Consider the following 12,483-nt stretch of genomic DNA (forward strand, 5'->3'; position numbering starts at 1 on the left):
TGGGGGATTTACATGACTAGAAGTAGTTTTTAGGTAATAAGCAGAACTCATTCCAATTCCACACTATGCATGGTTTTTAAAGCTGAAATAAAATACTGTATGCACTAGAAGCTTTATGTGCACTGGATTCACATGTGAATAACTAAACAGGTCTGCTCTTTGATGAGCACGTTTGTCACCAAGTAATTCCAGTTTGGCCAGTATCTGACATCTGTGCTGTGTTTGAGAATACTTTGTTCTACATATGAGTGGATATTACATGGGTTTTAATTTCACAAGTGTGTGTCAACTATCTGCTCAGGACTAAGAATGGCATCCAATCTCCACAGCAGTAAACCTGTGGATTAATCTACAGTGTGATTGATTGTGTTTCGATTTACTTGTTTTTCATTATACAGGCAGAAGGTATTTCTTTTGTTTCTCTTCTGGAAACCAGAAAAAAGAACTACATATTCTCCATAGATAATACTTTTTTTTTTTTTTTTAAGTTGTCAGGAGAGCAGGCTATTTCTCTTATTTCTGTTAAGAGAAATAACAATCTATTTACACCTTATAAATTCAGAGTCTTCAGTTAACAAAAAAACTTGAAACATACTAGGCAGTGCATAGGCTCACAAGTAATTCTGCTAGATTTAGAGAGGGATGCTAAGTCAACAAAATCAATGCATATGGTTGCAGCGTTTTACTTGAGGCTTTGTAAAATCTGCATGTACTAACTGATAGGGCTGTATGCGGTGTCCTTTGAGGAACCTGCATGCTTTCAACTTTCTTACGTTAAATGAAGCTTGCATGCTATTTCTTATCTCATCTCATTATTCTTGTGTTGTATTTTTAATAATTCACCCAACTTCAATTTTTTTTCTTCTGCTCAGTGTATCAGATGCACACATAATTGTAAATAGCTTTACTCCATTGTTTATCCAATGAACTTCGCTTTTGCTATATCGGAGTTGCATGATAAGTCTAGGGATATGTCATACCTGATAATGAGATGCAATGATTATATGGAAAAATATTTTTCGTATAAAACTGAAATTCCATCGATTATCCTGTAGGGAAAAGGTATCTCTTTTCTTTTCCCCTTTCGTTCTCCAGTATGGTTGTAAGCTATGTATATCAGCTGAAATTTGTTTAGTGGCTCCCAAATAAGATTAATGGTAAGACATACAAAATTGGGGTCACATGCCTAATAGAAATGAGCATGGAGAAGTTGGCTTGTGGCGCAGGGTGTGTAATATTTAGTAGTAAGTCTTGGGATTGACTGTTCTGTCTTAAGCACAGCTCAGCTTGTCCACATGTCCATTCAGCCTTGTTTTGAGCCAAACAGCCATGTCTAGTTGTGGTTTCATGGAGGTTTCAGTTTTTGAAGTGTAGTTTTCTTTCCAGAGAACATTATTGTGTAAATAGGACGTTATCTGTAATCAGGACAAGAGGCAGTGGGAGGTTCCCTCTGAACATCAGGAAGCACTTCACTGTGCAGCTGACCAGGCACTGGCACTGGCACGGGCTGCCCAGAGAGGTTGTGGAGCTCCTTTGAAGCTCCCTGGCATGGTCCTGGGCAGCTGGCTCTGGGTGTCCCTGCTTAAGCAGGGGGCTGGACAGAATGGCCACCAGACATCTTTTCCAACCTCAACCAGTCTGTGGCTCTGTGATAAAACTAAAAAGTAAAAGCCAGGCAACACAACCTTGGTAGTAATGCAAGTAAGCTTAAGTATTAGTATGACAATTGGCAGAATATATGCTTAGCTCATTCAGTAACACTTTTTTAAATTATCTTTTTGTTACTGCTTTGTTAAATATTTTTAATTCTTCTTCAAATACAGGAACATAGGAATCTGCCTTTCATGCGTGAATTGAGGTACCTGTTTGCACTTCTAGTTGGTTCAAAGAGAAAATATGTCGACCCATCTAGAGCAGTTGAGATTCTTAAAGATGCTTTTAAATCAAATGATTCCCAACAGGTAATTTCTGTGTAATTTTATTCAAAATTATACATGCTCTCATATGGTCATCCAGCAATAGGGAATACTTAAAATGGACAATCAAAAATCCAAAATGTCCACAGGTGCTGAAAAGAGAATTCTAATTATCAGTCTTTTTGAATTTTTTTTTCTAATATTGTGATCTCCAGTAACCTTTATTTAAATAAAAATAAAAAACGAATTTAATAAATAATCTCCGGCATCATGACTACCAGATGCAGTACACTTTCTTTTTATTATATTAGAAACCTCAAAGTAAAGTACCTAACACTGTTTTTGAAACCTTCTTAGTAGTCCCACTTTTTTGCTTTTAGGGCTTAGTTTAAATTCTAAGTTTGTGGTTTTTGAAAGAGTTTAATTTTTCTGATCTCCAAGTATTACATCCAAGGCCGTATAAGCCAAGTATACTATCTGTCTAGATATTGGTTTGGTGGGCCATAATATTCATATTCAAGGATCTTGCCTAAATCACTGCAGGTGTATTTTGCTTTTCTGAGAAACACTTCGTTTCTTCATAAGATTTATTTTTTGCTCATGAGGTTATATGGTTAAGGTATTTAGTTGCAGCAACATGCTGAATTTAGTGCTTGGTGAAAGTAATATTAGTCACCACTTGTTAGATACCAAAGGGTTTGAACAATGGGATTCATGAGATGCCTTTGAACTGCCATGGTATGAAAGCTGAGCCCAAGTAATAAGAATCACAGGACTCTCTAAAGACTGAGGAACACTAGAGCATTAATGTGCTCTGAAAGCTACCCATAAAAAAAAAACAACTATGGCATAGTCTTAGGCATAATGTGACTCTGGAGTTCTTGTAAGAGGATGTGCTTCTATGCTGATCGTGTAAAGTAGTACTTCATTGTATTCTGTAATATATATATGAATGTTTACTGACCATTTGATATTTTCCAACAGCAAGACGTTAGTGAATTTACACACAAATTATTAGATTGGTTAGAAGATGCCTTCCAAATTAAAGCTGAAGAAGAGAGGTAAGATTGTTCTACTACTCTCTAAATTGAACATTTCAATAAGGAAAAGGCAAACCAACCAAACAAAAATCCTCTTCTAACTGTGTGGCTGAAAAAGATCCAACTCTATAGCTTGTTTCAGTTAAAATGTAATTTTCCATATATGCTGATACTTTCAATTTACCATTAATTTTCTTTTTCACCTTCTTCTTTTGTGTTAGAAATCTTGATGAATGAATTCCAAAATATCTGAACTGTAGAGATATATATTGTCAGTAATGTTAGCTTTTTTCTCACTTGAGTGCGGTTTTACTTTTCAATACTATACTTTAAATAATTCAAAACCTTGTTCCTGTTTCCCTTTTTAGAAGATAATATTCATAGTTTGTGTAAGTGAACATCTGTAAACTGTCTTTTGAATATACAGTTGTTTCTAGAGTGTTGGAAGAAATAATTTTTTTTTACAAGGGCTATGTGCAATTTAACCACTCACGAAATGAATTTGATTTACATAAATTTTCTTGAAATGAAGCACTTCTGAAACTTAATTTTCAGATTGTACTTACCGTTGCAAATACGTGAATTGTTATTGCCTTTAGTGGAGAGAACAAAACACAATGAACTGTAACTAAGTAAAATAGGCAGCATTTCCATAATGAATTCAAAATATTCTACTCTTATTTTTGTAAAAAGATTTGTGGCTTTGTGGGATCTTGTGCTAACACACTCTGTTTTCAGGGATGGAGAGAAACCAAAGAACCCAATGGTGGAGTTGTTTTATGGACGATTCCTAGCAGTTGGTGTACTTGAAGGTATGCACCTGAATTTGCTTGGACTTCTGTGCTGGTGCCTGTTGAGTGCTTATCTAAGTACCCAGGTGAATGATGCAGTTACATGGTTTTAGCTGTCTGCAGAAATACACTTGGAGAATACAACTGCAGTGTGTGTCAAAAGGTTTGTCCTGAGAATATGAGACTGAATGTGAATGTAGTGAACTTCAGCACTCCAGGAAGACTGTTTTGATACCTTTCAGGTGTTGAGTGTATGTCCTGAAGCATAGAAGTTAAGGGGAGATGCTGAGCAAAAATGGTTGCAAGAACTGATTATCAGGGCATTTTTGCCCTGCTAAAGGTGCCACTTGCTAAGGGTGTACAGAAGTCAAATGACTGCATTTCCTACAGCTAGTCTCTGACGCTCTGCTTCACTTTATAAAATTTTAAATTTCAATTATTGCATTTTCTTCTGTACAGTTTCTGGTACGGATAACTCACCTTCTTAAAAAGTATTGTTCCTTGAAAACAAGGAACCGTTGGAAGCCTGATCAAGGGCAGAGTCAGAGAGTGTGCTGAGGAGTCAGAGAGTGTAGAATGAGCTTCCCTTTGCTATCTGCATATAATTTGCAGAATTGCATTATTGTATATTTCCAGGAGGCGATCAGCTGTGAAAGCATTTTTAGTGTTGCTTATTCAGTCCACATCCCCAGAGCGAATGATTCTTGAGATGTGTTTGAATGAAGCAGCTATAATCTTTAAAGTGGTTTCCAGGTTGTTTCTTGGCCTGGAATACTGTAGCTAATGCTGCTTTGCTGTTAGACTTAAAAACTGTTCTTCAGATTCCTTGCTACTAGCTAGTATTCCTACTCTTCTGCTCTGCATTTGAGTACTTTAATCCCTCATATTCTCATCTCAACAGAGGAGATATAAAAAACAAACCAAGGAAAAGAAACTGTCTGATGCAAGAAGACTAAATTTATTTCATCCTGAAGTCAGTAACAATTTTAAATTGAAATCACTTGCCACCCATATTTCTTCTCATGTTTAAGCTTACAACTTTATAGACTGTTACCAAATTATGATCTTGTTTTCAGGACAGAAATCGTGAATGTGCTCTTTTGGCTTTTTTTTTGCAAAATGTACTTGTATAAAGGGCTGCTTCATACCAGCAGTTCCACTGACGGTACAGGGTTGTACTACTCAGCTGCTATTTGCAAGTGGAGGACTTTGACTTCATATCACAGTTTTACACATATAAAACATTGTGAGGTTTTTTTTTTATATAACAGATAAGTGCAGAAACAATAAAAATTATTTAAGAAGAAAAACAGTCATTTTCAATGTTATGTTCGAGCGACTTCTGAACTATCTTATTTTCAGACATATAAATGAGTTGCTCAATAAGAAAATATGAGTATTGTTCAGTACACTAGGCCAGGTGACCTAGGATTGTTTGTTTGGTGGTTGTTGTGTTTTTGTTTTATTTTGTTCTATGGCTTTAGGAATGATCATTTAACCTTTAACGTTTAATTTCTTATATGAAGGTAAAAAATTTGAAAACACAGAAATGTTTGGCCAGTATCCACTCCAGGTTAATGGCTTTAAAGATCTGCATGAGTGCCTAGAAGCTGCAATGATAGAAGGGGAAATTGAATCTCTCCATTCAGAAAACTCTGCAAAGTCTGGTCAAGAGGTGAGTTGAATGCCTCTGTGGGCTTCTCTCAAAATGTTACTGTCATGCTGTTTATTTTTCATTGCTTTTTTGTTGTTGTTGTTTGTCTTTTTTTTTTTTTGTCTTGTGACCCACTGTTTATTGCTCTGCATGTTTTGATGCCTGGCATAATGGGATCATTAATTTTGGGGCTTGTATCTCCTCTAGATTATTGAGAGAATCATCTTTTGGTATTACATCACTGATTCTGACCCGTTGCTGGTATTTGATCTCCAGAGAGGTCATATGTCTGTCCGTTTTTTTTTTATTTTAACCTTTAATGGTTAAAAAAGGTTCTATAGTGGATGGAGGGATAGTCACGTACTGTTCTAGAGTGTTAAACTTTGAGCTCTGTGAAGGTGTCTGGGTTTTAATCAGTTTAGCTTCTTAGCATGTGAAAATGAAGTGACATAGTCATATTGACAGCAGTGGCAAAATGAGAAAGTTAACATTAAAACCTAATCTAGAAATCATTACTTTATTACTACCAGGGCCAAGTAAATTGACTATATTTCCCTGGACTTAAATAATTGATTTGTAGTGGCTGCAGCTATTAGTAGTGCTTAAACATTAATGCCTCAAAGTTAGAAGATTTGGAATTACTGAAGGAAGCTGAATTTCTTGTCTCTGCTGAATAAAGTCTTCAAGTGGCATTCATCTGAGGTGGTAGATGTCTAATTTGATATGGTAGTCTTGTGTATTGAGAGATCCATTTTATCCTGAAAGTAAGATTCTTTCTTGTTGCAACCATTCTTTTTAATGGGATGTTTAGTTCATTGTTCACTATGTTTATAAAAATAGTGCATAAAAACCTCAGTCATGCAGTAGGGTGTTGGCACATGAGTTAACTTTCAAACAGGTAAAAAGAAACATTCCCTATTCCCAAGGAACTTAAATCCAAACTCAAGAAAAGATGGAGGTCAATGTACACACATGGGGTTAGAAGTAAGAGGAAAATAAGATAACAGTTGTCAGCACCATGGTTGATGAACTTCAGCACGTTAGGAGTTTAGTCATTGTTAAGTGGTTTGGGGTCTTGCAATAGAAACGTTTTAGGGAAGGATTGTGATTTAGGTTTGCTGATTTTAGCACTGAAATTTACTGCTGTGTGAAGGAGCTGCACAACATAAGTTATAATTGGCTCCTTTAAAACTGAGGAGGTGTTTGGTGAAGGCTGACATAGGCAAGACCAGGGAAGGCAGCTCATTTTGCGTGGAGGATGAGGAGGTACTCTGAAGGCAGCGAACTAGGAAAATTCAGCAACAGCCTGGATAGCTGTTAGAGTGACAAGACTGCTAAGGCTGGGCGAAGGGAGAAGAGAGGAAACATTGCACTGAGCTGTGAAATAGTAAATAGTCTAGAACCTAGACCAGAATTTTAGCTATGAGCAAAGGAAGAAAAGCCTGTCTTGGAGGTATTACATGAAAAGAATATTCAAGACGTTTTGCTGGGTAGAGAGCTTGAAATGAGCCCTGAGTCAAATGCATTGGACATTGGCATCAAAATTGTCTGACAGTCACATCTACAGTAATCAGGAGAAGCTCAACTTGATGTTTAGACATCTAAAACATATTAGACAACTATAAATGCATAGACTATTTTTTTTTTTGGGGGGGGGAGTGGAGATAAAAAAGTAATTCTAATTCAGGAGATGGAATTGAATTTGTCTTATAGTTGGGTTTACTGAAAAGCAAAGTATAAAAAGAGAATAAGGATAGAGCATCATTGAATACCCAAAGAAAGCCAGGATAAGGTGATAATAACATGTTCATCCAGGGACAGGTTAGCAGTGATTATGAGAGAGAAAAAACTTCAAGAGGCATTTTTTATACAAAGGAGATTTCAAGAAAAAAAGTTTTCAGTATTACAGTGCTGAGAGCACTTATTGATGTGTAAGGAGGTCATTAGAAACTTCGAGTGTTATCAGGTGAATGAAAGGGTCAGAAACGAGTCTGAGGGAACTAGAGGGAAGATCACTTCATAAACAAGCCTTTCACTGGCCTTAGAGAGTTATAGGAGAATAGAACAATTGGCAAGGCAGAGAGGTTCAAGAGTAGATTGCTTTTAGTACAGGTGAGTTAAATGTGAAAGGAAGAAGCCTTCCTGCCTGCTCTGCTTTAATGCAGTTAGCAGTAGGTGAGTTGAAATGCTCTGATGTGCACGGGTGACAAATGATCTCTGTTTTTTGTGAAGTTGAAAGACAGAAGCTTCAGAAAGCTTATGCTGATACACTCTTTAAAAGCAGTTTCTACCACAGCTGTGTCAGTGTGCAAGTATTGTACCATTATTACTGAAGTTCTGTTGCTGAAAGACATTCATTGTGGGTTTTTCTGTTTTTGTTTTGTTCAGCACTGGTTCACTGAGCTTCCTCCTGTGTTAACTTTTGAGCTATCAAGATTTGAATTTAATCAGGCTTTGGGGAGACCAGAGAAGATACACAACAAATTAGAATTTCCTCCAATTTTATACCTGGACAGGTACAGTATATTATCTGCAAAGTCTTAGTATAAATATAAATTTAATGTCATGAGTTTGGCGACGTTGCTAGTGTATCTCATACTCAGGTAAATCACAGTAAATTTCTGTTCTATCTGAAAAAGTTGTAATTTCATGGGTTTCAGTGACTGTTTCAGAAAATATACACATATAACAATTTAAGACATACTGCTACATCACGCCAAAACCCGCTTACACTTCAGTTTTTAACTTATTACTAGGTAGTTATATACACAGGCAAAATACTCAGTAAAATGTCACTGTCTTGCAGTGTTTATTGGTCAGCTCAGGAAAGAGGGTGAGAAAAGTCAGATATTTCATGGTGTTCCAGATAGACTGCATGGTTTGAAGATACTCAGAATGTAAGGACCTGCAGCATCAGTGCATGATGTCTATATGTAGAAGTGAACTATCACCATGGCTTTCAGTTAGATACTAAATGTTATTTGTGAGCCTAAACAATGAAGCAAGATTATTGCTACCTGGCTGCTACTAAAACCACTTTAGAAGCTTTCCAGATATTTGTTTGTATACATTTATAGGACGCATCCATGGTATGAACAGAGCTTTTGACACTGGGGATAAAGCATTTCTGAAAGTTGGGGCACGGGGATGGGCATAATTAATTTACTTCTCAGGTCTGTTCCATTGCTTGATATGTTGTAGGTAAAACAAGTTTTGGAGAGTGAATTTTTTTTTCTTTGTTTTTTGATTTTAGCACTAAGTGTCATTGCTGATGAGTACAGACCTTGTTTTCAGTGTTCTAATTATATGTGCTGATGTAACTTTCATGTTTTACAGGTATATGCACAAAAACAGAGAAATAACAAGAATTAAACGGGATGAAATCAAGAGACTCAAAGAGTATCTCACGGTTTTACAACAGAGATTAGAACGGTACTATAGATAATTGTTCCCAGTGTAAATGGAAATAATGTTATGGGCTATGTAGAACAGAATAGCTCCTTTCAACTCTACATTTTGTATAGTTGTTTGCTCTCAATTTCACTGCTGTATCTCTCTTCTTTTATTGTTTCCCTTGCAAACTGTTTAAGCATGATCGTTGTGGTTTATGAAACTTGCTAGGAAAGACTTGCTTTACTTAATTGCAGTCAACCAGAAAAAATCTGTTTTGTTTGTTTGATTTTTATTTTTTTATTTTTTTTTAAATTTTTTTGGTATATGTGAGTGATGGCATTAATACATTTTATGGTTAACAGATATTTAAGCTATGGTTCTGGTCCTAAACGATTCCCCTTGGTAGATGTCCTGCAGTATGCCTTGGAGTTTGCCTCCAGCAAACCGGTGTGCACATCTCCAGTGGATGACCTGGGTGCTAGTGCCCCCTCCAGTGGGACGCTGCCTGCCCAGACCTCACCCAGGTAAGGGCTGCCTCCCAACTCTCCTTCTAGGGTGAGACACAGGTGATCTGTTCAGTGTAAACCCAACAGCTGAGAGAGAGGGGAAGAAATCTGTTTCATTCATTGGATTGATACAACTAGGCATCTCCTAAGGCTTATAGTGTACGATTTCTGCTCTCTTCCTAGAAATATTTTTCATCATGACAGACTTAAAAATAAATAAAGACAAAAAGTTAATAATCTGGGGTTGTCTAATGTGCTTATAAGAACTTCTTTAGGTGGAGAACTACCATTTTCAAATGAAACACAAGAACTATAGTGCTTGATGGTCCTGAACATCAAAACTTGTGTAGTTTTTTAAACAGCAGGTCGTTGTCCTTTGCTTACTTGAAAGGACATCTACATTTCCAAATAAACACAGTATCTGATGACGTTACTGGTTCCCAGGTGGCTTATTTTTTTAAGAATCTGAATTTGGGCAGCGTGTATGTGCTGCAGAATTTTCAGGTTTCTGGTGTAGACTTTCTTTTAATTTTTGCTTGAGAGTTTAACTCTTTCTTCTGCTTTGCTCCTCTTACATTTCTGATTGAGATTGTCAGGAACTTAACAGCCTGACTTTAAATTCACAGTAGCCAAAGCATTAGGGAGATAAATGTCTAAGAAAGTTCTTTTTCTTCATTACTGAAGTTAGTAACTGTTAGTAATAGTTAATAAAATAGAGTGCAAATTAGGATAGGTCTTGACTAGGTGAATACTAACAATTTATAACAGAATTTTTTATATTGCATTTAGGAATCTGGGCTCTGGTTCAGTCAAGATATTTATATTTTGTACTTTGGTGAAGTGAAGTAAATAAGTCTAAGAAGCTTTTAAAAGATTTCAAATGTATTACTGATAGAATGCCTATATATATATCTACTGATGACTGATAAGAAAAGAAAAGCTTTTAAGTTGTCATTGATTGCATGACGTACAATATCAGAAGTTCTATACTTTGTTCAGATTCTCATATAGAAAGTTTGTTCTGTAAAAATTCAAGTATTACAACTTTTGTCAACCTGTAGAAGTGTGAACACGTTTTGAGGAGTGACACTAAGCTCTTAATGTTCTGACAATGTTCTGAACTACAGAAGACTTCAGGTTCCTCAGGCTGTATCGTGGTGCCATACCCAAAGTAAATAAACAGTGGCTTGCTAGGAAGGTCTGCAGGTTCATGTTTCGCCTTGGATTACATGTATGCCATCTTTTTGATAGGAGGAGAAAAACATGTAACAGATTTTCATTTTTAATATTCTGCCGCTCTCATAGAATTTTTGTAAGTTGGCCACTTTAGTGTTTGAATTACAAGACTTGCTTGGAACAAGTTTAGTGCTAAATTGACAGTGAGCCATAAATATTAGAGTCTCTTTTATTGTTTTTATTGTGTGACATTATCTGAAGGTGTTGAATAGCATTTCAAGTAAAGTAAATTGTGACTTGACCGATCCAATTCCTTTATTTATGATAATAGTAACCGAAGTTGTTATTGTGTTAATGTGGTATACCACAAAGTTTTCAGGAGTTATGTAGTAATTTTCATATTGATATTTTAGGTACTTCTCTTGGATTGCTGTGTAGGAAATTACCATTAATTTTTTTGTATTCAGATTAAAAGCTTGTTTTTGTAGTGCAGCATTTAGTATGTGTATGTGATGATTCAACTTTGGTATTTCATGTTTCGAATGAATGCAGCACAATAGATCAGCAGGGGCCTTCCTCTTCAGATGTTCCAAGCACATCTCCTGTACAAAGATCAGTAATACATAAACCATTCACACAATCACGAATTCCTCCTGATCTGCCAATGCATCCAGCACCAAGGCACATCACTGAGGAAGAGCTTTCCGTCCTAGAAGGCTGTCTACATCGCTGGAGGACTGAAGTAGAAAACGACACTAGAGGTATTGCCACAAACTGGAGAATGTAGCCACATTTGGAAAGGATTTCTGGACATGGGAAGGGGGGATGGGGGAAAGTAGCCTTAATGTGCATGTGTGTGTTGAATTGTTTTTCGTACTTCTGAACTTATCTCTAGCATATAGGAATGTAAGTCAGTTATACATCTTAGTAGACTGGAGGTATATTGACTGAAGATGCAAACAGGGCATTGAGTTTAGTTTAGCACAGCTTTTTCAACAAAGGTTTCTGCATGCAAGGTATTGGGGGAGAGTAGAGCAAAATGGAAGTGGGATCCATGCTGAAGGACCATCTGCAAATGCATTTTAGCTGTCAGTGTGATAGTGGGCTAGGCCTAGACTTGGTGATCTGCAGAGGTGTTTAGGGTAGAGTGGCCCCTTCAATGAGGGAGAATTCAGTGAATTTCTGAGCAAAGGCTTTTTGGAGTGGGTAGACCTTATAGTCCATTTTGATGCCCTGAGGAAAACCATGTAAGTAGTTGTTCCAGCATGGGTGGGATTGGTTGAGTTTTAGGAAATGAGCAACAGTGGATCACAAATCATTGTCTGCTTTCTCATCTGAAATTCAGCATTTGGCCTATAGGTAGGTAAACAGATGCATCATATGTGAAATGTACCCTTGTTTGAGCCTTTAACAAGAAAAAATAAAGATACGTTTCTGCACATTTATACAGCATCATGGAAGAGATTTTTTCTTATTTTTTTCTTTTAGATTTACAAGAAAGTATATCTAGAATACATCGAACAATTGAATTGATGTACTCTGACAAAACAATGGTCCAAGTAAGTACAGTTTCTGCATCAAATAAGAGATGCTTTTTGTCACTTCTATTAAAATTCTTAGATGCTTGAAAAAGAGAGCAAGTATACAACTATTACATACAGTGGCTTGAGAAATTTCATTGGAAAATCATAGGTTTTGCAAGTCTTTTAATTATGCACAGTCAGATGAAAGAATTACAATATTTTACGGGTGATGTGAGACAGATATAACATGCACCATGCTTAAGTTTAAGCAACTTCATGATGAAAAGCCAAAATAAGTTCCATCTCTGATCAGCTCTTTTGATTTGAATTCAGAACTAAAGTTTTAATCTAACTATAAAATTTTCTCACCCCCAATTTGACCTTATTACTTGGGAGTCTAATGCCTTTAAGGTGACAATACATTAGGCATAAGAAACTATTATTTTTATAAACCTTATACTTGATGTTTATTTGCCATTGTATA

At 36.3% G+C, this 12,483-nt stretch overlaps 1 protein-coding gene across 4 annotated transcripts in view; it reads left to right on the forward strand.

Annotated features, from left to right (window-relative positions):
- The window catches only part of USP25 (ubiquitin specific peptidase 25), a 93,842-nt gene that overhangs the window by 56,407 nt on the left and 24,952 nt on the right, over positions 1 to 12,483 (forward strand). For all 4 annotated transcript variants that reach the window (XM_048079959.2, XM_048079960.2, XM_048079961.2 and 1 more), the window contains 9 exons: positions 1,824 to 1,961; positions 2,901 to 2,977; positions 3,695 to 3,768; positions 5,274 to 5,422; positions 7,790 to 7,917; positions 8,738 to 8,833; positions 9,157 to 9,318; positions 11,029 to 11,237; positions 11,965 to 12,035. In XM_048079959.2, the coding sequence (XP_047935916.1) occupies positions 1,824 to 1,961; positions 2,901 to 2,977; positions 3,695 to 3,768; positions 5,274 to 5,422; positions 7,790 to 7,917; positions 8,738 to 8,833; positions 9,157 to 9,318; positions 11,029 to 11,237; positions 11,965 to 12,035 (1,104 nt within the window). The remainder of the gene's footprint in view (positions 1 to 1,823; positions 1,962 to 2,900; positions 2,978 to 3,694; positions 3,769 to 5,273; positions 5,423 to 7,789; positions 7,918 to 8,737; positions 8,834 to 9,156; positions 9,319 to 11,028; positions 11,238 to 11,964; positions 12,036 to 12,483) is intronic.

This window comes from Anser cygnoides, chromosome 1 (assembly GCF_040182565.1).
Source record: "Anser cygnoides isolate HZ-2024a breed goose chromosome 1, Taihu_goose_T2T_genome, whole genome shotgun sequence".
NCBI classification, from domain to species: Eukaryota; Metazoa; Chordata; class Aves; order Anseriformes; family Anatidae; genus Anser; species Anser cygnoides.